This window comes from Mustela nivalis (genome assembly GCF_964662115.1).
Source record: "Mustela nivalis genome assembly, chromosome: 18".
In the NCBI taxonomy this organism is placed as follows: domain Eukaryota; kingdom Metazoa; phylum Chordata; class Mammalia; order Carnivora; family Mustelidae; genus Mustela; species Mustela nivalis.
In genome coordinates this window covers 59,496,274-59,522,275 of record NC_139037.1, presented here as the reverse complement: position 1 = coordinate 59,522,275, position 26,002 = coordinate 59,496,274, and the positions used below count along the sequence as shown (strand labels likewise).

General features: G+C 57.5%; 2 protein-coding genes across 6 annotated transcripts in view; one reads left to right on the top strand and one right to left on the bottom strand.

The window, feature by feature from the left end:
* Window positions 1–2,929: 2,929 nt before the first annotated feature.
* Window positions 2,930–8,662, bottom strand: ZNF574 (zinc finger protein 574). Of its 2 annotated transcripts, none has more exons than XM_082710866.1 (2): window positions 8,476–8,662; window positions 2,930–5,904 (listed from the first exon to the last, which is right to left on the bottom strand). In XM_082710866.1, the coding sequence occupies exon 2, from the start codon at window positions 5,882–5,884 to the stop codon at window positions 3,194–3,196; it is 2,691 nt and encodes an 896-aa protein (XP_082566992.1). In that variant the 5' UTR covers window positions 5,885–5,904; window positions 8,476–8,662; the 3' UTR covers window positions 2,930–3,193. The 2 variants fall into 2 exon arrangements, with proteins under 2 accessions (XP_082566992.1, XP_082566991.1); XM_082710865.1 differs by having other exon boundaries at window positions 8,316–8,485.
* A 3,401-nt stretch (window positions 8,663–12,063) lies between these two features.
* The window catches only part of GRIK5 (glutamate ionotropic receptor kainate type subunit 5), a 51,973-nt gene continuing 38,034 nt past the window's right edge, over window positions 12,064–26,002 (top strand). For 2 of the 4 annotated variants that reach the window (XM_082710862.1, XM_082710861.1), the window contains exons 1-11: window positions 12,065–13,103; window positions 16,509–16,637; window positions 16,939–17,103; window positions 19,367–19,464; window positions 19,572–19,737; window positions 20,831–21,009; window positions 22,356–22,409; window positions 22,510–22,671; window positions 24,181–24,333; window positions 24,717–24,821; window positions 24,929–25,036. In XM_082710862.1, coding sequence (XP_082566988.1) covers window positions 16,559–16,637; window positions 16,939–17,103; window positions 19,367–19,464; window positions 19,572–19,737; window positions 20,831–21,009; window positions 22,356–22,409; window positions 22,510–22,671; window positions 24,181–24,333; window positions 24,717–24,821; window positions 24,929–25,036 — 1,269 coding nt within the window. In that variant the 5' untranslated portion in view covers window positions 12,065–13,103; window positions 16,509–16,558. Of the gene's footprint in view, window positions 13,104–16,508; window positions 16,638–16,938; window positions 17,104–19,366; window positions 19,465–19,571; window positions 19,738–20,830; window positions 21,010–22,355; window positions 22,410–22,509; window positions 22,672–24,180; window positions 24,334–24,716; window positions 24,822–24,928; window positions 25,037–26,002 lie in introns of all 4 variants that reach the window. The other 2 variants (XM_082710863.1, XM_082710864.1) reach the window with 2 other exon arrangements.

Below are 26,002 nucleotides of genomic sequence, written 5' to 3'. Positions count from 1 at the left end.
TGGGATTCTGCAAATTCAACAGGAGGGGGTGGGAGAGATAGGAGAAAGGAAAAGAACAGAAGAGGGGTTGGATCACTTAGGTACGAAGTAGTGGCATTGCATCATTTTGGCAAGATTGAAAGAAAAAAAGCACCTTTTCTTCTCCTTATGCAGCTCCCATATCCAACTAAAAATAGGCACTGCAAGGCTCCTTAGAGGGATCAGCAAGTCACCTGCATCAGAAATGGTGTTTGTTTATTGATTGGAGGTGGGGTGGGGTGGGGAGAGAGGCAGAGACAATCTTAAGCAGATTCCACCCCCAGCCTGGAACTTGACCTGGGGCTCAATCCCATGACCCCAGCCTTCCCTATTTATTTTTAAATGTTTTATTTTTAAGTAATCTCTACACCTGACATGGGGCTTAAACTCACAAGGCCAAGATCAAGAGTTGCACACTCTACTGACTGAAAACAGCCGGTGCCCCAGAATTGGTGTTTAAATGCAGATTTCTAGGGGCACCTGGGTGGCTCAAGTTAGTTAAGCATCCAACTCTTGATTTCCGCTCAGGTCATGATCTCAGGGTCGTGGGACTGAGCCTCAAGTCAGGCTCTGCACTGGGTATGGAACCTGCTTGGGATTCTCACTCTTAAAAAAAAAGGGGGCGCCTGGGTGGCTCAGGGGGTTAAAGCCTCTGCCTTCGGCTCAGGTCATGATCCCAGAGTCCTGGGATCAAGCCCCACATCGGGCTCTCTGCTCAGTGGGGAGCCTGCTTCCTCCTCTCTCTCTGCCTGCCTCTCTGCCTACTTGTGATCTCCTTCAAATAAATAAATAAAATCTTAAAAAAAAAAAAAAAAAAAGAATGGAGATTTCTGGATCTCATCTGGACACGTTTGCTGGATCTGACTCTCTGGGGGAATCAGCCTAACAAACATTAAAGTTCAGGGGCACCTGGGTGGCTCAGGGGGTTAAGCCTCTGCCTTCAGCTCAGGTCATGGTCTCAGGGTCCTGGGATGGAGCCCCACATCCAGCTCTCTGTTCTGTCTGCTTGGCAGGGAGCCTGCTTCCCCCTCTCTGCCTGCCTTTCTGCCTGTTTATGATCTCTCTCTCTGTGTCAAATAAATAAGTAAAATCTTTAAAAAAAAAAAATAAAAAGTTCAAGAGCCTTTTGCTGTCCAAACCCCAGCATCCAATAAGGGCTTGATTTGTGCCATCTTTTTTTTAGGACAGTGGTTCAACTGAGGACCATCAAGTTTCAGCGGGGTGATGGTGAACAATGAGTCTTGTTCAGCAGTGTTTGCACACGTCAGCTTTTCTCAGGGTAAGTCTGAAGTTTTCATTAGAGGCTCTAAAAAGGAACCTCTTTTTGAACAGCTGAGGAAGAGAGCCGTTCTTCTCTTCTGAATCTGGGAGTCAACCAGCACCCTCAGCGTTCCCCCTTCCCCTATCCTCATCCCTTTTCTTTATTCAACCTGTCTGGTTTGGCAGGGACAGACCCTCCAATTGTTCTAAGCACTTACTTGATAGGACTTTTAGGACATTGCTGCTCTTCTTGGGAACAGGCAGTTTGAGAATGACTCTGCCTGGGGACCAAAGGGGATCCGGCATGCAGGGCTGAGATGGCCTGAGGCCTTTCTGCAGGGTATGAGGTCGTTGAAAGCTGGCGTCATGCTCCACACACTCTGCTGGAGAACAACTGCTCAACAGGTAACTGCTCTTCATGAGGGCAATCAGGTTATCCCAGATCCCTGAGATCATGACCTGAGCCAAAGGCAGAGGCTTAACCCACGGAGTCACCCAGGCGCCCCAGAGTGTAGTCAGGTTATCAAACAGGTGATTTGTTTTCTTTAATAATAAGGCTTAGTAAAGTTTCTGTTACAGGTTAGAAGACTTGGCTTTTATAGTCTGTGGCCTGGGTAAATCTCCCCTCTTTTGAGCCCTCACTTTTCACCTGACATAAGGAGAAACCAGTGTATGTCTCCGAGTCTGGGGCCCCGAGACCTCAGGACTAGTGACAGGGCCGAGAGTAAGAGAGTCTGAGTGGGCAGCTCTCAGGCCTCCCTTTCCCTGGTTTCAATACAAACAGCTTCTCTCCACCTCTCAATTATCAGGGTTCCAAATATGAATTTTCTCCAGCAGAAAGATTGGAGTGGGGAGTAACCTTAGTGAGGACTTTTTCTGGGGCTGAGGCCCTTAGAGACAACGCAAGCAGAGCAACTGAGCGTTCCCTCCAGTTGCCATCTTCTCGACTGCCCTCCCCCTCATACGTAGAAGGCAGCAGACTGCAGGGGAAGCATATGGGTGATTAAACCAGATGAAACCAGGCTTCAATTCAAGCTCTGTCCCATGTGGGTTGAATGACCATGGGTAAATCACCTCCCTGCTTCCCTCTTCAGACTCCTGTCCTGCAGGATGTTCTCTTCACAGAGGACTCTGACAACTGTTATAAAAACCTAGGAAAGTTCTTGAGACAAACTAGGCAAATACCACTCCAACCTGCCCTCTCCCAGTCTGTTGGCTAAGTCAATTCAGTTCCAGGCGGGTGTCAAGGTAGCTCTCCTTATGAGGCTGCCTAGCCCCAGAATCTTTTCTAACCCCACCATTGGGTCTGTTCCCAGGAGCTACCCTCTTCTACTGCCCTGGAGATCAAACCTTTCCCAGACCTACATTTGCGGGCAGAAGTGGTGAGAAAAAAACAGGTTTCCCCAAACTTGTTCTTGCAGCCAACGGAAACAGCTTCGTTTTTCTATGGGGCTATGGGGACCTCTAGTGGCAAGACAGCCACACTACTTCCCATGCCGCCCCAGGGTGAAGTCCCCGATCCCTCTGGGCCTCTTGGATTCAGTTAATGTCTACTAAACTACTCCTCCTAGCCACACAGTTCTGGATGTCGACAAAGCCATTAAGGCAGCTCCCAAATTCCCCCCACACAGCTGGGCCAGACAAAAACACATAAAATGTCCAATTCAGTCTTTATTTTTCACCTTGGGGCCACCAGCACTAACAGGTGGAAGGTGGGGGTGGGGTAGGGCACCTTTTATGTATATGAAGGACCCCAGAGCGACCCCCTTGGAAAAGAGAATCCAGTTACAGAACTTACACGGCGGTTAGGAAAGGTGGAGGAAGGGGCACAGTATCTACAGAGACTTAAAGGGATGCTGGAGAAGTTCTTCGGCAACAGGGCCTGGTGCTGCTGAAGAGGGAAGTGGGGGCAGGGTCAGCCACTGATCTGGACCCCCTCAGCCTCAGCCAGAGGGTAGATCTCAATGGCCTCCACCAGGGGCAGTGCCTCCACAGCAGTCTCCATGACGGCCAGACCAACGGCGGCCTCGGCCTCAGCCAGCTGCTGCCGCACAGCTGCCTGATGCTGCTGCTGGTGGGTCTTGCGGTGCTTCCAGAGGTTGGAGAAGGAGCGGTAGCTCTTGCCACAGTCAGGGCAGGAGTAAGGCCGCTCCCCTGTGTGAATGCGGCGATGTTCTGCCAAGCGCATGGAGATGGCGAAGGCCTTGCCGCACACTTCGCAGGCAAAGGGCCGCTCACCTGTGTGCAGGCGCCGGTGGTCCTTCAGGTGGGTACTCTGGCGGAAGGCCTTGCCGCAGTCCGGACACGGGTATGGCCGCTCACCTGTGTGGATGCGCCGGTGCACCTGCAGCGAGGTCTCTGTGCTGAACAGCTTCTTACACTCACTACACTCCAGGCCCCGGCGTCGGGCAGGGGCCGTGGGAGCTGCGGGGGCCACACCCCCCAGGGTGGTCGGGGAGGTGACTGGTGTGCGAGTGGCCCGGGGGACCCGGGGGGCGGGGGGCTCCTTAGCCAGGACCTCGCCCGGCCCAGCAGCTGCATGGGCCGCCTCATGTGCCTGCAACCGGGCTGCCGAGCCCACTTTCTTGCCACAGGTGCCGCACTCGAAGCGCCGGGGGGCCTGGGCTGCAGCAGCGGCGCAGCGATGCTCACGGAGCCGCAGGGAGGAAGGGAAGGCGGCCCCACAGGATGGGCAGCGGTGGGGCTGGCGGCCGGCATGGGCCACGAGCTGGTGCACCTCCAGCAGCCGGCGCAGCAGGAAGGAGCGGGGGCACTCGCGGCACTTATAGGGGTACTCGCCCGTGTGGTGGTAGCGGTGCATGAGCAGGCGGTAGGGGCGATGAAAGCGCACCCCGCATTCCTGGCAGCGGTAGGGGAAGTGCTGGGCGTGCACCAGGCGATGCTGCCGCAGTGTGGAACTCTGCGTGAAGGCCTTGCCACAGTCCCCGCACCGGTAGGGCCGCTCCCCTGTGTGCGTGAGCCGGTGGCGGGCCAGGTTGGCAGGCGAGTTGAAGGGCTTGGAGCAGTCCGGACAGGGGAAGGGCCGCTCACCGGTGTGCGTGCGCAGGTGGTTACGCACATGAGACTTCTTCTTAAACATCTTGCCACAGATGCCACACTTGTGGCGCCGCTCCAGCCGATGCACAAAACGTTGGTGCCGGGTCAGCTGCAAGGCCTTGCCGAACTCCCGGCTGCATAGGAGGCAGCGGTAAGTGCCTGGGGCAGTCGGCCCTTCTGAGCTCTCTTCAGTTGCTGGAGGCTCTGGCGCCTCGGACTCTCCAGTCTCTGCCGGGGCTGGCTCGGGGAACCCAATGACAGGCTCCTCCGGGGGGACTGGTGTGGTAGGCAAAGGGACGCCCCCTGCCCCATGTGTACGCCGGTGATACAGGAACTTGGTGAGATTGACGAAGGTCTTTCCACACGGACACGAATGCAGAGGATTCGGGGTATGGGCTCGCCGGTGGGCCAGGAGCAGGGCCTCTGTGCCAAAGGCCAGGCCACAGTCCACACACAGGAAGTGAGACTCACTGCTGTGGTCTCCGAGGTGCTGGTCTAGACTGGAAGGGCTGGGGAAGACACGACTGCACAGAGGGCATTTAAAGACACCCTCCCGGTGACTCCGCAGATGCTGCTGTAGTTGGTGAGGAGAGAGAAAGAGCTGGTCACATGCGGAGCAGAGGAGCTCCTGCGTGGCTGTCCCGCCTGGCTCTCCGCTGTTGTTCCTCCGGGCCTTGCGCCCCCGGCGATCCCGCCCAATGGCTTCACCGTTGCGCAACTCATAACTGTGGTCAGAGGATGGCAGGGTGTCGGGCTGGGACACAGGCACCTCTGCAGGTGACGGAGTCAGGGTCTCCGGATGCACAGCAGGCTCCTCTGACTCAGGGACTGGGGCAGGGAAGTGGGTGGCCTGGTGCTCCAGGAAGTCGGCTGGAAGCTGGAAGAGCTGGGAGCACTCTGAGCACTTGTAGAGGAGGAGCTCCACCTCAGTGACCACCTCAGTGGTGGCAGCGGCAGCAGAAGGGACAGCTGCCCCTTCCCCACCCTCCTCTGCCTTGCGGTAGGAGTGCTCCACAGCCACACGGGCCTGGCCCACAGGGGGCCCCAGGACCACTGGGGACCCCAGGACCACTGGGGCTGGAGGCTTGGTGGGAGTGCCCCGGAGGTGCGTCTGCCGGTGGTTCAGCCAGAGCTCCTGGCTGGCAAAAAGAGCCTTGCAATCCACACACTCATAGTGGATGGTACTGGAGCTCAGCGTGGGGCCCTTGGGCGGTGGCTCTGCCGGCACTGCCTCTGGGGGAGCCATCATCTTCAGGTGCAGCTCCTGGTGCTCCAGGAGCTGGCTGGGGGACATCAGCAGCTGCCCACACTCCAGGCACTGGTACTGGCTCTCTTGCACCAGGGTCTGGTAGAGGCCTGTGCCTGAAGCTGCCTCCGCTGCCACTGTGACTCCGGGGTCAGCCACGCCCACCAGCTCAAAGTGCTGCTGGGGCACATGGGAGTTCTGGTGCACGAGCACCTCCTCCAGGGACCCATACAGCTGGTTGCACTCGGAGCAGACATAGCGGTGCTCGATGTACAGGACTGTCTCCTCGGACTCCTCAGTCATGGCGGCAGCAAGGCCCTGGGCTGCGAGAAGAAAGAGGTGGGGACAAAGCCCAGCTCATCTGCTATTTCCTCGGTCCTTCTCAGGGACAATTCTTTCCCTTTAGCACTCCCCGCCACGACCTTGTCTGTATTTTTTACCCTCTAACTTCTTGCTTCCGTTTCCCACTCCCCTCTCTTCCTCTCCAGAACACACAAGAATACCAAGCACAGAACCTCCCAGCAGTCCCTTCCCAGAATCTACCCAAGTCTCACCTCTGAATCAAAGTGCATCAAACTCCACCCACCAGATCCTTACAACCTGCCCCGCCCCTCACCTCCCATGCCTCTCAGCAGGTCCACAGCCATGACCATCACACAAGAACCTATGTCCTCTGTACTTGAGCTTCTTCCGCTGAATTCCTCTCCTTACCAACTCACTACCCCATTCCTGCTTCCCGGTGCTTGGGGGAGTCCTCAGGGGCCCTAACCGCTGCTACTTCCCAGCCTTGCTCCTCCTCTGCCCCCTCCCCCAGGTTTCTGACATCTTTTCCACCTGACAACTCAAACTGCCCCAAGGCCCCGCCACTTTGCGCACCCTCACGTGGTGCAACCCCTCTCCTTTATGTATGCCTGTTTATACACTGCCTCTTCCTCTGCTCCCCAGACCCCTAACATCAAACCCGCCCTTCCATCAACCAACTTGTCTGTCTCATGTTGGCCTAAGCCATCGCTATACCTATACTTTTCCCTCCTTGACCACTTCCCCATGATACTCAGATCCCTCTTTACTTACACCTCTCTACAAATCAAAGCCCCCTCCCACAGCCCTAACTATCCCATCCAGAATACCCAGCCCCACTTCACAAAACCCTAACCCTTTCTTGATACCTATCAACCAAACTCCTGTCTCAGACCCTCTACACGTTAATTACTTCTTTACACTGAGACCTCACCTACAATTCTAATACCCTCCGGGGTACCCAGATCTCCTCTTCTACCCCAACCACTACAGGGATGCACTAGGTGCTTCTTCATATCAACCTCAGCCACTCTTCTTTACAAATGACTCAGTCTAACCCATTTCAGGGATGCCGAGATACGGTCTTCAAAACAACGTAACCCCTCCTTTACAAATCCATGTGCCTAACCCATGCCAAAAACATCCTGATCCCCTTTCACATTATTAAAATACCTAAGCTCTTCTTCTTTGCAAAAAGACCCTTTCCCACCCTGGCCCATTCTGGGATGCCCAGATCCCCTCTTCATATCATCATAAACCCCTCTTCTTTGCAAAAAGACCCAACCCTGCTCGAACCTATTCCAGGGATGCTCAGACCCACTCTTCATAACTTAGTCTCTCTCCATTGCAAAAAAATACCAGCACATGCTACAACCCAATCCAGGGATATCCAGACAACCCTTCACAAAGGCTTAAAGTTTCACACATACCACCCCCACCCCACAAATTCCCTTTAGTAATATCCAGACCCTGCCTTCTTCTTAGCTGAACCCCTCCACCCCGCCCCCAAGCTAGACAAAGGATACCCAGACCCCTCTCATCAGTTTATTACCCTGGGGGATAACCCAGAGCCCCCAACTTCTGGTCAGACTAACAGTTCATTCTCATTCCAGCAATACCAAGACCGTCCCCCACTTAGCACAGAGACCTCTCCATGACCCTAACCTCCAGGGACACCAATTCCCACTCTTCACCTTGACCTAATTCCCTATACTTTTCAAACACATTACCTCTCCCCAACCTATCCTAGGGACACCCAGACACCCTTTTCACATATCCCTTTGCACAGACACCCCTCTCAACCCATTCCGACGGTACCTGCCCCCCGCCCCCCGAACTCTTCACATAATGTAACTCCATTCTCAATGCCCCGACCTGGGTTCAGCCCCAAATCCTCCCTCCAGGGACATTCATTTGCTAGTATCTTTCCACACCAAGCCCCTCTCACTGGTCGAATTCCTCCCAGGCATAACTAGGTTTATATCTTTACGTTAACTTAATTACCTCTTTCCTCACGCCCTAACCCCCCTCCCCGGACACTCAAACCCCCTCTAACCGTCCACCCCGCTTCGGTCCTAGACGGCCCCACCACCAGGCTTTGGCCCCGATACCCCCCGGAGCCTTGGAGCCTCTCCCCGGGGGCAGCTCTAACGCCTCCCTTCCCACCCGGGTCTCTCCCAGCCCCCAGCCCGGGGCCCCGCCCCTCCTCACTCAGCCCAGCACACACGACTCTACCCCCTTCCCCACCCGCTGCCCCGGCCCAGACCCCCGCCCGGCCGCCCGCGCGCCCCGCGGGCCGTTAGTGCCGCTCCGCCCTCCCCGCCCCGAGCGCGCCCCCTCCGGCCCTCAGTGCGCAGGCGGGGTGGTGTGGGGAGGCCGGGAGCGGGGGAGGGGGGTAGCCGGGCCAGCCTGCAGCGCGCCCGCCCGCACTCACCCGCCTCGGCCGTCTCGCACGCCCCGGGCCCAGGCCCGGGCCGCCGCTCCCCACGCGCGGCCACCCTAGCGCTGCGCCCTCTCTAGCTCCCGCCGTCGCTTCTCGTCTGCTCCGCAGCCTCGCTCTCGCCCCCAATCGCCCTCAGCAACGCCCCGCCTACCTTCCTTCTCGGCAGCTCCGGGAACGGCCTAACGCGCCCAATCAGCGTCCGTCTGGCTCCGGCCGTTCGACCAATCAATGTTCACGTCTCTGACTCTTGGGCCAATAGTGTGGAGCGTCGGGATCTGCCGCAGCGCCCAACCAATCCTCCGGCGATGTCCCCACACCTGCCAGCCCCCAGGTTGATAGTGTCCGCCCCCTTAAGCCCAATGGAGGATGCTCCTCCTCCAGCTGCTCCTGGACTCTGCCTGACGCCTGGGGGCAGCGCAGTGACGTCAGGCGGCGGAGCGAAGCTGCGGGCGCCATCTTGGGGACGCAAGGTGGCAGTCGCGTCGGTTCGAGGGGAAGTTGGAGAAACTGAGGCACACGATACCCAGAGGGTGGGGGCGGGGGCACGGTGCGCAGGAACCCCCGAGGAGCGAAGCGAGAACGTGAAACTCCAGTCAGCGCGAAGCGGGGAGGGGAAACAGCAGCACCAAGCACGTGGAGGGAGTAAAAAGGGAAACTGAGGCTCCAGACCCCTTTTATTAGAAAGAGGAACGAAGGCAGCAAGAAGGAAGGGGAGAAGAACCGTGGGACTCTTGAGGAAGGGGAAAGGAGAAATATCAAAGGGGAAGCAACGAGCAAACGAGGAAAACCTAAAGAAAGGAGGAAATGGGAAATGGAGGGGATAAAGAAAAAGCAAGGACAGATGCACTGGAAGAAACGGGGAGTGTGGGGGGTAGAAGACCTGAAGGACAACTAGGGTGAGAACCTTCAGGAGGTGACCCTGTAGCAGATGGAATTCTGCTCTGCTGCCTTCCAAGGTGCCTGCATTCTAAGCTGACCCAGGGCGACTCGGACGGCAGAGTTTGTAGGTGTCCACGGGGCCCTGCCCATCCTTACTCATCTGCTGTTCGGGACGTGGGCAAGGGTGGTTACTTTTCCAGAGCTACTCTCTGAACACAGGGACTGGGGAGATGCAGAGATTCCCTTGTTCTAATTAGCCGTCCCACATCCCTCCATTTCTCAAATGAGTAAACTGAGTCTCAGGGGAGGTGAATATTTCCCTTCCTGAAGCTAAAAGCTGCTGAGGGACCCCAAATACAGAGTAGGACCTAGGCCTGACTCTTTGGTTCTCACCTTTGCTGTGTCCTTCAATTGGTTTCTCAGTGGGTGTCCTATCTTCCCACTATTTAAAAATCCCTAACACCAAGCCAGAGTAATTGAACTAGGCTGTCTGGATTGAAATCCTGACCTGGCCACTTCCTAGCTAACCTCTTGAACAAGTTAACTCCCCTGTGCCTCGGTTTCCTCATCTGTGAAATGAGGATTAATAGCCTGTGTCATGGTTGTAAGGCACAGATCAAATGCTGTTGGGAATTATTTTTATTAGGACCTCAAGGAGCCTGGTGACAACAGCGAATGTCCTGAATGTGTTATGATGTGCCAAGCATTGTGCTTAGTGCTTTGTACGATGTGATTTAACGGTTGAATCACCTCAACAACCCTACAGGGGAGGAGCTACTGTTCTCACTTTACAAAGAGACTGGGGCCCAGAGAAGTTAAGTAGCTTGCCCATCTTCAGGAGGAGACAGAGCCAGGGTTCCAACCCAGGAGTTGACTCCAGGGTCTAGGCTCTTGGCCCCCAGGCTCTGCTGCCTGACTGGTGTATGTCCTATCCCTCGTGGTGTGTTGAATGATGAATGCAAGAAGTAGAGGAAAGAACTTGGTGGGAATGCATGAGCTCTAAAGCTGGTAATCTGGGTTTGCCTTCAGTGGAATCAACTGAGGCGGGAGCCAGACAACCTGGAAGCTAGATGCAGCCTTTGATAGGCTCCATGCACTTGGGCATGTTCTCACTCCTGCTGAAGCCCCCTTTTCCACCTGAAAACCCAAGGGTCCAGCATGGCATGTCAGGCTCCTTTCTGCTCAGACCTTCTGCTTGGAGTTCCCAGTTTAGCTCCGTTCCTTCCCTTCTGATGATACAGGAGTAAGCTGAGGCCTGGATCAGTCTTTGTGGAGGTGGTGGCATGGGCTAGATTTCTGGGGTAGGTTTATTTTAGAAAGGATAGGCATTCTTTGCTGGGGTCCCTGGATTAGCAAAGGCCTAGAGGCTGATAAGAGTCTGGGCTTTCAGCCTTAGCGCGAGGTGAGGTTGAGGGTTAGGAGACTGTAGTTGTTGCCCATGTAGGGTGAGGAGGTATATGCAAAGCTGGTGGTCCTTCAGGGTCCATTGTATGTGTCAAACATATGTCAGGGATGCTCCATGTGGATGAGGGCTTTCTGTACGAGGCTGGTGTAAGGGTTGCCATGTGCTCTGTGTGTGTGTGTGTGTGTGTGTGTGTGTGAGAAAGGCATATGGTCACGTGGGCTAGGGGGCTGCACGTGAGTGTGTCATTGTCTCCTCCCCATCACGAGCATTGGGGGTGGTGGTGAGTCACGGGCTCAGCCTTCAGCGCCAACTGTCATGTTCCTTCCCCCCAAATTTCACCCCCCACCCAGCCATGCACCACCCACCCCCACTCCAAGATCTGTGTCACTGCTGCTGTCTTCCATCCCCCTGTCCTGCTCAGTTCCCTCTGAGAAGCTGCAGTGGGCTCCCTGGGAGGGAGTCTCCCACTTCTGCAGGCTCTGCCCTCCAGCTTCCTGCCCTCTCCCACTGCCTCTTTGCTCAGGTAGTGGCTTGAGAAGGAGGACCTCCTCACGCCACCTGCTCATGTCTGTGGGGCCCAAGGATTTCTCTATGCATTATAGACAATCCCCATACTCCCCACCCATCCCTTCCTCTCAGGGCTATTTCTCCTTCGGGGGGCTTCTCCCTTATCTCCAGGGGCTGGTTGCTCCTGCCTTAGTGGACCTCTTGTGTCCACACATCCTGATTTTCATGGGTTCCTGGTATCTGTTCCCCCATCCCCATTTCTGTGACCTTTTCCCATTTTGCTTGGCCCACCTCCCTGTCTCTGTGATATGCATCCTTGTTCCCATTTCTGTGGTCTTTCTCCTATCCCCATGCACCATTCCCCATATCCAAGGAGTGCTTTCTGTTCCCATGGACCTCTCTCCATCTTCCTGGGGGTGCTCTCTGTGTCCACCAGCTGCCCTCGTCTCTGAGGTCCTTTGCTGTCTCTGGTCTGCTCCCATGTTTCCATGGGCTTTTCTGTCTTTTCTCCGGGCTTTTCCCTGCTCTTGTCCTTGTGAGGTTTATGGACCTTGGCTCACCTCTGTGAGTTTTGATGGTCTTGCTATTCCTTTCCATTTTTCTTTATCTCTGTAGCACCCTGCCCCACCCCCAGCCCCAGCCCCATGGCCTTTTCCTCAGGTCTCCCTGCTCTCATCTCCATGGGCTCCTGGGCAGGGCGGTGGCATGGTGGTGGAGGGGGTAGCCCAGGGGTGGGCCCTCTGTCCAATGCAGCGCCTTCCCCTCATCAGCATTCTCCTCGCGGGGGCCCCCCAGCCCCGACCAATACAGGCTCCCCCTCCCCCCCTGACTCCCCTCCCTCCTCTTTCTCCGCCTGCTGCCCTCCCTTCCTCCTGCCCGCCCTCCTCCCTGCCTCCCTCCCTCAGCTCCCCCCCCCCCCCCCCCCCCCCCCGCGCGTGCTCCAGGACCCAGCGCGGGCGGGCGGCGGGCAGCAGGCGGGCGGGCAGGCAGGCGCGGCCTCGGAGGGGAGAAGGAGAGGTGGCGGCAGTGGAGGTGGTGGTGGTGGTGGTGGTGTTGGCAGCAGCGGCGGTGGCGGCAGTGGAGGTGGCAGCGGTGGCCAGCAGCAGGGAGGCAGGCCCAGCTGAGGACCCAGAGCCGGTGGCTGCGCCTCGCAGGGGACCCGAAGTCCGTGGCCAGGCCCTCCCACTGAGGCCCTGCACCGGGCGCCCCCGGGATACCCCACCCTCCTCCGCCTTCCTCTTCCACCTGCTCCTCTCCATCCTTCCCTCCTTCCTCCTCTCCCTCCTCCCTACCCTTCCACCTTTCCTGTCCCCCTCTCTGCTCTGGGTCTTCCAGCACCCCATCATCTCCAGCCCCTCCACCCTTCTGCTTCTCACCACCCCTAGCATGTTTTTCCCTTTGGGGCTGAGGGCTTGAGGACTCCAGGCCCTCGCCTCATCCAGGGCAGGGCCAAGGCTCTGGGGGGAGGGGGGAAGGGGTGGCCCCCTCCCCCCAATCCAGTCCTCCCCTCCCCCACTCCTCCTGATGGCCGGCTTCCTGGTCTCCAGCCAGTCCTCACCCCCCGTGGCCCCCCCAGGCCGGCCCGGCTAGGGGAGGGGGCGGGGGCCCTTTCCTGGGCCGGCTTCCCCCTCCCCCGGCTTTGCCTGTGCCCCCCTCCCTTCCGTTTTCACCTTCTTCTCCTCCTTTCCTCCCTCCTTCCCCTCCATTTGCTCCTTCCCCCTCTCCTCTCTCCCCTTCTCTCCTCCATTTTCTCCTTTCCCCTTCCTCCCTGCCCCGGCCCGCCCTCTCTGCTTCCACCTGTCCTTCCTCCTTGCTCCCGGGGAGCCCCGTTTTGGACTAGTTGGGGGCCACTCTCGGTGGCGGGGGAGGGGGCCCTGTGGACTGCCCTCTCCCCCCGCCCCAGCCACACCACCACCCAGCGCCAGAGCATCTCCCCGCTGTCTTTCTCGGGCCTCGAGGGAGCCCAGCCCTCCGTCCCACCAGGATCCGTGAGTGTCTGCGGGGCGGGGGTTGGGCTGGGGCCAGCCTGGGTCTTGGAAGGCTGGGCTCATGGCTGCCTGGTGGGGCCCCCACTTTCCCCTGCTCCTCCCTGAGTAGGGGCCTGCCTCGTGTCCCCCATCTCCCAACCGCCATTCCCCTCAGCCTCTTCTCACCATTCTTCTGGGTGCATAGCTCAGCCTCACCCCCAGCCCCCAGCCTCTGGGGTCCTGAGGGGCTGCCTGGCTCTTACTTGTGGGCGCACTCCTTGTCCGGGACTCTCAGCCAGTCTCCGCCCCTGCTTTCTCCAGCCCTGGTCCCGTGGTGACCGGCTCTGCTCTCTCTCTCTTTCCATCTCTCTTCTTTCCTCCAAGGCTCGTCCTCTCCGCCTGCCATGGGCCTATCCCTATCCCATCCGCTCTCCGTCTCCTGGAATGTCTATGTTTTACAATCTCCATTTCGTGTTCTCTTGGGCTTCTCTCTGACTCTGTCCAACTTCTCTCTTCTTTGCTGTTAGCCTAACTCTTTCTTGGTGTCTCTCTGTTGATCTCTCGCTCTCTCTCTCAAAACTCCCGTCTCTTGTCTGGCTCTTCTGGTGGTGCCCACACCACCAGGTGTGGCTCTCTATCCACTTCTCTCCGTCCATTCTGTGCTCTGCCTGTGGCCTTGCTCCCCTGTCCTCCTCCTCTGCCCTTGCATTTGGAGGCTGTCTTCCTGTTCACTTTTCCGCCCTCTTCCCCCAAATTCACTCTTCTATCCTTAGTCACTCTGGGGTCCACTTTGCCTTTTCCTTGGTGGTCCTACCCCCTTCCCCGCTCATTTCTGTGTCCTGGGCTGGCCTTCAGTCCTCATCCCTCCCCATGCCTTGGGGTTTGTGGGCTCTGAGGATTGACCACCCCTCTTCCAGACCCCCTGGGTGGATGCACCTCAGTGTGAACCAGGCCCCCGTCCGTGGGCGCTTGCCCTGTCCCTGCCTATGCCTCTCCAGGTTACTTGCTTTTCCTCCCCCCCTCATTTCCCTCCCTGGCCCTCACTGTCCCTCTTCTAGTTTGTGCCTGTCCCCCTGGTCCCTTCCTCTTTCCACCTGGCCCTCTTCCTTTTCAGAGTTTAGCGATTTTTCTCCTCCCTGTAATCCATTGCACCTGTGGTCTGTTGTTTGGTTTAGCTTTTTTTTTTTTTTTTGCCCTCTTCCTCACCCCATTTGTCTCACCGATTTCCCTTCTCACCTTGGCCATGTCTCCTGATTGCCCGCTTGTCTGTCTCCCTCCCCTGGTGGGGCCCTCACTCAGCTCCTTCTGCCCACTTGGCTGCTATGCTTCCACCTTTATTTGGCTTTCCCTGAGTGTCTGGGCCTGTGGGGCTCAGGCCTGTCTGCTTCCCTGCCTCACGCAGGCCATCTTGTCTCTGTTTCTGTTGGCGTCTCATTCCTAGGTAACATGTGTGTGTTCTTCTCTCTTACTTCCTTTTGGTCTGTCTTCCTGTCTGTGCCTTCACGTAGGTCTTTGTCCGTCTGCTCCCCTGCACTCTTTCTGCTCCCCGCCCCTGTCTGCCACCTGTGGGACCCTGCCCACCTGGCCCCAGGCTCTCCCTCGGGCTTCCCTCCCCTCCAGTGTCTGTTCCCCTATTTGCCCCCAGAAGCCCTTGGTGTCTCGGGATGACCCCCTTGGGCTCCTGCCTCTCTCTGAGCCCCACCCTCTACAGCCCTCCCCTGGAGACTTTTTTTCCTGGTCTCCAACTTGCCTTGCTCCTCCACCCTTGAAGCCTTCACCTCAGATCCAGATGACCATTTGCGGCCCCCAGTCTGTCCAAGATGCCCTTCCACCCACAGCCTGCCTTTTGCAGAGGCCCCGAGAGAGGGACCTGCTCAAGGTCAGGTGGGAGTCGGGGCACAGCAGGGACTGACGGCCTCCTGCTGCCCTGGCCTAGGTTTCTCTGGCTGCTGGGATGGTCTGAAGCATTGCTTGTTGTGCCTCCACACTCCACTGGCAGGTTTCTTTCTGCTCTCTCACCAGCTCAAGCCCCCCTTCTATGGGGATCGGGGAGGGGTGCAAGAAGACCCCTCCCTCCCCCCCCCCCCCCCCCGGCTCACCTCATAGCATTCTGGGCCTCACAGTAACCCTCTACCCTGGATACCCAATATTCCTTCCATCAGGGTATGGCTCTTGGCCAGGAGAAGCTGTGCATCTAGCCCAACTCATCCCTTCCCTGGGTGGGGGTGGGGGTGGGCAGGTGCTCCTCAGAAGCCTGGGGCCCCCCTAGGGACTCCAACTGCATGGGGTTGGAGCTGTTATGGGGAGCAGAGATGCAGTGTCTCCCCCTCCTCCTCAACTCCCCAGAGCTGGGTTGGGGGCTGCAGCGCATCACCTGCTTTATCAGACAGCTTCCTACCTGCCTTCCTCACTCTTCCCTTCCAGCTGCTTCTGGTGGCATCTCAAGCGGGGTTGTGTTCTCTCTCCATTCTGTCTTCCTGTTCTATTCTGTGTCTCTCTGCTGCCTTGATTTCCCTCTCTGCTGCCTGTCCTGTGTTCCTCTCCCCATTCTGCCCTTTCTCCACCCCCATGGCTCCCTGCCTTCCTGCCTCTTCCCTAGGCCTGTCCTTACCTCCCAGAAACTCCGCTCTCTTCTCCATCTCTATCCCCCCTTTTCCTGTCTTCTGATCTTGTTCTTGTATTTCTGCCTGTTTTTCTCTTTCCCCTTTTCTGAGTCTCTGTATTTTCTCTGCCTCAGCCTCTCTTCCTATTTTTGTCTCTCTGTTTCTCCCTTCTCTCTCTCTACTTTTTTTTTTTTTAGCCCCTTGGCTGCCTTGGGTCCATCCATCTGCCTCCATCTGTGTGCCTCTGTGTGTGTCTCCATCTTTCGCCATCATTCCCTCTCTTTCCAAGTTTCCTTAACTCCCGGATACTCTCCCCTCCAGACCCCGGATGTCCAGGCCTCTCTCCCCGTGGGATTGTGGGAGCCAGGGACGTCAGGAAAGTGGCAAGTGAGGCCTGGGATGGGGTTGCCTAGCAACCACAGCATCCTCTCCAGCCAGTTTCTGTTGCTTAGTAACAGCTGCCTGCCCAGAGACAGGGGCGGAACTGGGTGTGGGGGGGTGGCAATTCCTGGTTTTCTTTTGCAGTGGGGTTGGTCCTTGGAATTTGCTCTTACCTGAGATCCCTCCCATTTTGGTAGCTGTGAATGTCCTGCAGTGCCTGTCCCACTCAGTGCTGGGAGCTCTTCACTGGTAGTGCTCTCAGAGCCTGAATTTCCTTCATAGCAATGCCCTCTGTATTGTCAGCTTCTGACAAGGGCAGGGCCCTTCAGAGCTCACCCACAATGTCCCGGGGTCTGTGGTCACCGCCCCGTCTCGAAGTCTTCCAAAGGGCTCTGAGGCCCCCCATGTCAGCAGTCTCCCCATGGGCGGGGGCTCCCTGCAGGTGGCAAGTGGGGGCCGCGGCAGCTGCGTCCCCATGAGGAGGGGAGGAAGATGCCGGCTGAGCTGCTGCTGCTGCTGATTGTTGCCTTCGCCAGCCCCAGCTGCCAGGTGCTCTCATCACTGCGCATGGGTGAGGCCCTACAGCCCCTGCCCCGCCCCCGCAGAGACCCTCCCTAGCAGGCCAGTCCCTCAGAACCCAGGAATCTGGGCTTTAGGTCTCAGCTTCCCTCAGCAACAAGGAACAGCAGTCCCCAGCTTCTTCCTCCTGGACCTAGCAGTCCAGAACCTCAGCTCTGTCCAACCCTAGATCCAGGAGCCTAGACCCCTCGGTCTGCATCCCCACCCCCACCTCAGAGCCCAGGGGTGTAGGACCCCACCCTCTCCTTTCTCAGGACCCAGGAGTCTGGTCCCCAACCCCTGTGTCCCCTCAGCTGCAATCCTGGACGACCAGACAGTGTGTGGCCGCGGTGAGCGTCTGGCCCTGGCTCTGGCCCGGGAGCAGATCAACGGGATCATCGAGGTCCCAGCCAAGGCCCGGGTGGAAGTAGACATCTTTGAGCTTCAGCGGGACAGCCAGTACGAGACCACGGACACCAGTGAGCAGGGCCACAGGGGGCGTGGGGTGAGGCAGGGCAGGCTGGTAGCCCTCAGTCTGTTTCTCAGCTTGCTTGCTTTCTAGCTCCACCTGCTCCTTCCTTCCTTGTCTGCTCTGCCTTCCCCTTCCCAGAGATGGTGCTTCGGGGCATGAGGGGGTGGGGAGAGCGCCAGCCCCACCCCTACCCTATAGGAGCTGAAGACCTCATTTGAAAGATAAGCTGGCCAGGGACAAAGGCCCTAGAGCTGAGTAAGGATGGGCATGGCCACCGAGGCCAGGGGACCTCAGGGGCAGGGACAGCAAAAGGTCTGAGCTCTGAAAGTTGAGCAGGATATAGAAGGAGTGGGATTGCTCAAAGTATGCCCTGTAGCCACATAGTAGGGGTGCATAAGTATTTGTTGGATCCTAACAGATCAAGTGAATGTTAATAGGTATCTCTTGAACAGACATGCTGGCTTTGTATACCCTCAGGAGATGCTGTCTTCAGTGTGTTTTCGAGTGGCTGATTTCTTACAGGCCTTATCAGAGCCTTTGTTATATTCATGCATGTTTCAAATCAGTGAGAGGAAGAATGGGGTACAGTGTTTCTTGTACTTTTCCCGACTGGTATGGCACAGAACACAAACTGGGAGAAGCTGGGATGGAGAGTAAGGAAGCAGATGGTGTTCCAGGCATATGCCTATACTCTGAAGCTGGAGCCGAGGAGGTGGGTATATGGAGCCGAGGAATAGGGTGTGGGGTTGCCCCTGTCCCGACTACCTGGACTTAGGATATGTTTGGAGGGATTGTGAGAGACTCTTGGGCTGAAGTGTAACGGAGCAATAGGAGGTGAGGCTGGGCTGTTGGGCGGGTCAGTTTAAGGAGGCCTACAGTGACAGGCTGAAAGGCGCCATCCTCATCTCTAGGCAGATGAGAGCCATTGATGAGTTTAGGCTAGGGACCTGGGCTTCTGGAAGGTGAATCTGGAGGCTAGATTTGGATGATTAGTGAGGAGACTGTTGCATGTGTGAGATGAGAGCCCTAAAGTAGGGCAGGGGAGGAGGGGGTCAAAGAGAAGGAAACAGATGTGAGAAAATATGAGGACAAAAAAGAGACAAGATTTGTTGACTAATTTGCCTATTGAGAGAAGGATTGAAGGCAAGGATTGTTCCAAATATTTGCTTTGTGCATATGTGGCCTTACCAATATGGAAGGCACAGAAGAATCAAGTTTAGAAGAAGGTAAGGGATTTAGTTATGAGGCTTTTAGTTGGATATGGCAGAAGCCCCACTCGAGCTGTTTTAAGGGAAAAAGGGAAGTTATCAGCTCATGACACTAGAAGGCCTAGGGACTAATTTCAGGCATGGCTTGATCTAGGTACTGAAATGATATCCCAGGATTGTTTCAGGCATGATTAGATCCAGGTACTCCAATGATGTCCCAGGGTTGTTTCAGGCATGGCTTGATCCAGGAACTTTAATGATGTCCCAGAAATCTCTGTGTCTTTGTGGGCCCTAATTTCTTCTAAGTTGGTTTCATTTTCAGGAACACTTTCACTAATATCCCGGCCGAACAGCTCAAAGCTTCTATCTTACCAGGATAGCACACTTAGTCATAATTGTAGCAGAAACCTGGGGAAGGCTCTTGATGGCCTGGTTTGAGCCTGTCCCTATCTCTGCACTGATCACTGTGGCCAGGACAGCATGGTTCTGGTACTGGACTGGGTGCCGGCCAATCCTGGGAAACCTACGGTTCCCTGAGGAAAATTAGGGTTCTGCCATGGGAAGGGGCACCAGGCAGACAAAAGGAACAACTCCTACTTCCTAGTGTTGAGAAGTGTATGTATTTAAGGGGAAAGAAATCAGAAGAAAGAGAAGTGAGTGAATGCAAGAGAAGAACCATGTTTGGGATGTGGGGCAGAGAAGGGGCCTTGGCTGTGGGTTTGGGGTAGAGGGGCTGTGGGACATACCCCAGGTTGCAGCATGGTTAGAAAGGGGGAGTAAGAGAGAGGCTGGGGAAGCAGGCACCAGCTTTGCTGCCAGGAGGCCCCTGCTCTTTTCTCTTTGTCCTTCCGTTGTTTCTCTCTTGGTCTGACCCACTGCTCTTGCCATTTCTCCCCATCTCTCTATTTGTTCAATGCAGTGGGTGGGGTCAGGGATTGGGCCTCGGGGTCTGGGGTGGCCAGGGGGGATCGGGCTGCTCCAAGCATCAGAGGTGCTTCTGGGCCAGGTGAGGACGGAGAGGAGGGCCCCTGATCGCCATCTGTCTCTCCCCACCCCTTGCAGTGTGTCAGATCCTTCCCAAGGGAGTCGTGTCTGTCCTGGGGCCCTCCTCCAGCCCTGCGTCTGCCTCCACCGTGAGCCATATCTGTGGGGAGAAGGAGGTAAGCCGAACGTGGGGCAGGGCAGGGGTGGGTCCCTGGGAGGCGAGGCTGGACGGGGGCAGGGGGCAACAGGACAGGGCAGAAGCAAAGGCTCCTTCTTTGTCCAGATCCCCCACATCAAAGTGGGTCCTGAGGAGACGCCCCGCCTACAGTACCTGCGCTTCGCATCTGTCAGCCTGTACCCCAGTAACGAGGACGTCAGCCTGGCGGTCTCCCGCATCCTCAAGTCCTTCAACTACCCCTCAGCCAGCCTCATCTGCGCCAAGGCCGAGTGTGAGGGAGAGCTGGATGTTTTGTTTTTTATTCCCCCCAGTTCCCCTGCCCAAGAGCACTGGTTTCCCACACAGCACAAGCTCTCCTAGTCCCCTACCATCCTTCCCCCTCAGCGACCCAGACGCCCCACCATCACCCTAAAGAGATCATCTGGTCCTCAGCTACTGATGGGCACCCACGTGCAAGACCCTTGCTAGGCCCTGGTGGGTGCACACTGGGTGTGGTCCCTGAGGTCACTCCAGGGCCAGCAGGGGACCATGGCAGCCGAGCACCATCAGTGGTCCTGTGGGGTGCTGTTGGAGCACAGAGAAGGGAATCCCACCTGGGTCCAGAAGGCTCAGAGCCCGGGTCACGGAAAAAGGGGCCTCTGAGTGGGACCTGAAGGTTGGGGAGGTGTTGGGGGTCAGGGAGAGGTAGGGTGTGTGGCCGGGCAGAGGCCAAGGGCCCAGGGGCGTGTAGCCCCTGTGAGAGGCTCGAGAAACCTCCCAGTGAGCCCATGCCCGTGTGTGGGAGCCATGAAGCAGCACGTACAGGAGCCACGATCACACGGGGCCTTGTGCCAGTCTGGAAGGTTCCCACATGGGGCAGGGTAGTTTGCACAGGAGGAGGCACACCTTGGCTTCACTCGCTTGTGGCTGCCCTTTCAGGGATAGCCTTGGGGGCAGGTGTGGCTGTTGGAAGGGCTGAGAGAAGGCTGTGGTTCAGGTGCCCCCTTCCTCCACCCCTGCACGGTGGGCTCTGCCTTGTTCTGCAGGTGGAGCCTGGCATGTTGGGTGTGGGTGGGAGATAGCGGAAGCAGGGAGGCTGGGTTGCCATCAGGGTTCGGGTCTGAGCCCCAGGCAGGCTGGTGGTGGCTTGCATGACAGGAGTGGAATGTGGCTTGCACAAGTGAACTGTGAAATCCCTGTCACACATCCCAGAAGGCAGAAAGGAGGCAGGAGACAGTCGCCTGGAGGTTGAGCTCGGGGTCCTGGGGCCCAGTACCCCCAAGAGAGCCACCATGCTCTGGGCAGTGCAGCCCTCGTCCCCTCCCAGGCTCCCCTACACCGGGCACTTGCCGTGGACTCTGACCTGGGCCCTCTGGCTTCCCCAGGCCTGTTGCGGTTGGAGGAGCTGGTGCGTGGCTTCCTCATCTCCAAGGAGACGCTGTCGGTGAGGATGCTGGACGATAGCCGGGACCCCACACCGCTGCTCAAGGAGATCCGCGACGACAAGGTGTCCACCATCATCATTGATGCCAATGCGTCCATCTCCCACCTCATCCTCCGTAAGGTGGGTTCCTCCATCCCTGATTCCCTGCAGAGTTGGGGCAGAAACGTGGCATCACAGAGCAAGTCACCCCATGCCCACATGCCTCAGTGGTCCCATGGGGCGTGGAGACCCACTTCCTAAACACAAATGATTAGCTTGCTGCTTCCTGGTTGCACCCCTCATTGGGCCCTGGAGAGTCACCTCCCCTCTCTGCACACTGGGTGCCTCAGTGGATGGCTGCTGTGGAAGCTCCCTGTGATCTTCACTAAGTGCTTGTCCTGCCACGTAGGGGCCCTTGAATTTGGCTCCCACCCACCCTGCTGGGTGGGTGTGATAATCATTTTGTAGCCAAAGGAGCTGGGGTTCTGGGGCGGGGGGAGGAAATGGGCTGGCTCAGGGGTCCCCAGGCGGGGTATAGTGCTGGGACCTGCCCCCAGAGGCCCACCTCATGCCCGCCAGTGGTGACCTATGTTCATTCATCACCCATTGCTTCCTTGCTCTTAATTCATTCTCCTAATCCAATCTGGATTATTTATTTTTCTCTAGTTTTTTTTTTTTTGTTTTGTTTTGTTTTTAAATTAAAACCATATGTCACTGCTGATCATAGCACACAGGAAGATGTGTGGACAGAATCCATAGGGCCTTCGAGGCAGGAAGGCTTAGAGAAAGGATTTCAGGCTTCGGAGGGAGGCAGGCAGGCCTGGGCTGGGGTCCCATAGCCGAGTGACCAGTGGTCACTTTGCTCTCGAGCCTGCATGTCCCCAGCCCTCAGGAGGACAGTACCTGCCACTCCGGCAATGCAGGCTGATGCCGTTTACTGTTCTAATGACCATAGCAGGGACAGGGTTCCCACACCCCTGGTAGGGAGAGGCCTTCTCATTTTGTTCTTCTTGAGGACTGTGAAGAAGGGGGGTGACTTACCTGGCCCGTGAGCAGGCTGAGCCCCACATGGGAGCAGCCCACACTCGACTTTGGGGCAGTGCGGGGAGAAGGCTAAGGTTCAGGGTACCCTCCCAGCCTGCCCCGTTTCTAAGGCATCCCTGTGCCTGCCTGTCTCCAGAAGGCAGTCTTATAAGTGCCCTAAGGAGAGGTGTGGGCATCCGAGGGTGCCCTTTTCTCCTCTGTGGAGACCTCCATCTCACCTGGGGCACCAGTCCACACAGTGCGACAGTAGGGACCGAGGTCTCCCTCTGCCCCCACACGTCTTCTTCTCCCTGTCTCTGTCTCGGGGTGTCTCTTACTGCGTCTCCCACGGGTGTCTTCGCTATGCCTGTCTCTATATCTCTCTCCCTCTCTCGGCGTCTCCTCTGCTCGGCCCATGGCTCTTCATTTCTCCCACTGCGTCCGCACCGCCCTGTGTTCTCCAGGCCTCAGAGCTGGGAATGACCTCAGCGTTTTACAAGTACATCCTCACCACCATGGTGCGTACCCCATTGAGCTCCTCTGGTCCCCTGCCCCTCCCGTGGTGTCTGGCCTGCCCAAGGCCCGGCCCCAGTCCTCACGCCTTCCTCTGGGTCCCAGGACTTCCCCATCCTGCACCTGGACGGGATTGTGGAGGACACCTCCAACATCCTGGGCTTCTCCATGTTCAACACCTCACATCCCTTCTACCCGGAGTTTGTGCGCAGCCTCAACATGTCCTGGAGGGAGAACTGTGAAGCCAGCACCTACCCGGGTCCTGCGGTGAGTACTCGCCTTCCCCCCCAGGCACACAAACACCTATGTGGGTCCCTTCAGACCTCGAGCTGATGGTGCTCAGAACCCTCTGGCACCCCCACTCGCTTTCTGAGTACATGCTATGAGACCTCCCATGCCATCTCTCATGCTTCCCAGCCACACTGGCCTCTTCCAGGTGCCTGTGTGGCCCCAGCACATACCCACCCCAGGGCCTTTGCACTTAGTCCTCCTGCTACTTTGTACTTCCCCAGAGAACTAGCGACTTTCCCTCATTGCCAAGTCAGCACTCCAACGTTCCCTCAGTTATAAGACCTTCCTTGGTCCCCCATCTGAAAAAAAAAAAAAAACAAAAAACTGCCCAGTGTTTTAGCTCCCTTCCCTACTGAATTTTTCTCCCTAGCTCCTGTCCTTGCATATCTAATCACCACAGGGGTTGTTCTATATTTTGCTTAGGCATAGATACAAGTAAATAGATTGTCCCAGGATGACAGGGGTTTCTTCTTTGTTCACCATTGTATTCCCAGCACCGAAATCAGTCTGGTTTAGGGTAGGCATCCAATAACACATGTTGAATAAATACAAGCATACCAAAGATGCATACCTATGTGTGTTTGTTCCCAGACACGTAGTTACCTGCCAAGGCCCCGAGACGCTGTTCCTGCATACACACACATATACACACACACACGGAGCCAGGCCATCGGACATCAGGGACCTACCTGGGCAGAGGTGCATTTGTGTACACCTGTCTCCACAACACAGCTGTTCAGACCCTCCCACCGACCCGGCAGAGACCCACTCTTGCACACACACACGCACACACCATGGGTCGTCAGCCACAGCGCGATGTCCGGTGGGTATCACTCACTGGGTGCCGGGCGGTATTGAGCCCGTGTGCACGTTATCCTGTTTGATTCCCATGCTAGAACGTGGTGGAGGCAGAGGACAATCATCCCCATTCTACAGGGAAGGAGACTGAGGTGGACATAGGAGAGTCAGGCCCCCAGCTCAGAGCTTTCCGCTGCGCAGGCCCAGGCTCCCTCCCATGCCTGCCTCCTAGATGCCACAGCCATGCTATGTGTGGACAGACAGGCGTGTGTGTCCTGCCTGCGTGTGTGAGCATCAGGCTGTGGCCCTCTTCCCATGTCCGCATCAGCCATGTGGACACAAATGGCAGGACGTGCCCTCAGGCCCGCGGACATCTCCCTGTGGAGGTGACCCGGCTGGCCATCTAGGCCAACCCTCTTTGACTTCCCCTTCCCCCAAACAGGCGCGTGGCTGCATGACTCGGGGAGAGAGGCTGCATGACTCCCCCAGACACGCGGGCAGCACGCACTTTTTCCCATAGCCATCTGATTCCCTGGGAAAGGCACCCCCGCCACCGCCCCGAGACCCGTCCTCACTGCCTGCCTGCCTGGTTCCACATTCCTGGAGGGACGGGCCTTGTCTGAGGCTGTGGGGTGCCCGGCTGAGCTGCCTCTCTGCCATCCTGCCCCCCCTCCGCCCTCCCCCCAGCTGTCGGCAGCCCTGATGTTTGACGCCGTGCATGTGGTGGTGAGCGCCGTCCGGGAGCTGAACCGCAGCCAGGAGATCGGCGTGAAGCCGCTGGCCTGTACGTCGGCCAACATTTGGCCCCACGGGACCAGCCTCATGAACTACCTGCGCATGGTGAGCCGGGAGCGGGGAGGGCAGAGGGAGCAGGGCCGCCCGCCTCAGGCTGGGACGCTCACTGTGTCCACCCTGTGGCCCCTCTGCCCTCTCCCCTGCTACCAACCCCACCCACCGCCTGCTTTCTCTGGGCCTCTTCCTCCTCCTTTCTGTGGTCTCTCCTCCTGGCCTTCCTCTGCCCGTCTGCGCTGCCCTCTCCCGGCTTCTTTGTCCCACCTTCTTTCTTTTGCTGGGAGTTGTCTTTCTCTTTTAACTGTGGTCTTCCCTGGTCCATCTCCCTCTCTTGTCTGTCTCTTCCTTCTCCATCTCCTCCCCTCTGGGCCTCTCCCGCTTGTACTTCCGGGCCCCTGCCACCCCCCTCTGCCCGCCTCCCGCCCTGCTAGGTAGAGTATGACGGGCTGACTGGGCGGGTCGAGTTCAACAGCAAAGGGCAGAGGACCAACTATACCCTGCGCATCCTTGAGAAGTCCCGACAGGGCCACCGCGAGGTGAGCAGGCCAGGGGGACCTCCGGAGTCCCAGTGGGGTGGGGGCAGCCCAGGGGGCTGAGGCATCTTCAGGCCGGCCTCATGCTCACGGCAGCTTCTCTGCCCCAGATTGGGGTATGGTACTCTAACCGGACCCTGGCCATGAACGCCACCACCCTGGACATCAACCTGTCGCAGACGCTGGCTAACAAGACGCTGGTGGTCACAACCATTCTGGTGAGTGGCCCTCGGCAGGGACGGCCCTTTCCTGAGTGACGCCCCAACCCAGTCCCAGTGAGGGGGATGCCTCGGCTCAGGTGGCACGCGGACCAGCAGGGAGTGTGACCCATGCACCCAGCAACTCCTGACTGTGGCCAGGGTGTCCCCAGCTTTGTGGCCCCTGCAAGAGGGGAGGGCACAGGCTTTGGCAGCTGGCTGTCACATGGTGGGTGTCATGGGGAGTCCATGGGGCCACACAATGTGCGGCTGGGTGCCACCCCCCGTGTCCGGCCCAGAGTAGGCCCCCGAAAATCACCATCGCTGGCATGGTCATTTTGCCACACTGGCCGCGTGAGGGAGTTGACATGTAACAACTTCATGTCCGTCTTAAAGTTGTGGAAAGCAGGGCTCTGAGAGGCAAGGTGTCTTGCCAGCGGTCCCACAGCGAGGACATGGCAGAGCCAGGGCAGGGGTCATGTCCCTGAGGCTCCAGAGCCTGAGCTGGAGCTGTGGTGCTCTGCACCTGCAGTCCTTTGTACTTGAACTTGAGCACCAACTAGGGACATGGTCCAGGAACCCCTGTGCATGCTGTTCCTGTGGTCAGCAGACCAGAGACCAAGGGGCCTTTGTAGGTCAGCGAGTGTGCATGGAGCGCCCCACCCTGCACCATCCCCTGTGCCAGGCGCTGCTTTACAGACCTGTCAGCCATTCCAAGAGTCTTGTCTTACTTTCCTCATTTTGAAGGTGAGGAAACAGGTCACAAGGCGAATCCTGGTTGGAATCAGGGGATGTGCTCAGAGACTGTGGCCTCTCCCCCTGCACACTGCTGCCTCACACCAGACACAGCAGGCCACCAGGAGGTCAGGACAAGGGGTGACACACAGGCCCCAGTGAGCAGGAGGCAGCCCAGAGCTGCTGGGCCTGGAGGCTGGGGTGCCAGGCAGCCGTGCCCTGTAGAGCAGCCAAGTGCCTGGCATGCTGGCC

Excerpts from the sequence above, each read along its gene's own strand:
- ZNF574 (XM_082710866.1), bottom strand. The coding sequence starts at position 5,884 with ATGACTGAGGAGTCCGAGGAGACAGTCCTGTACATCGAGCACCGCTAT.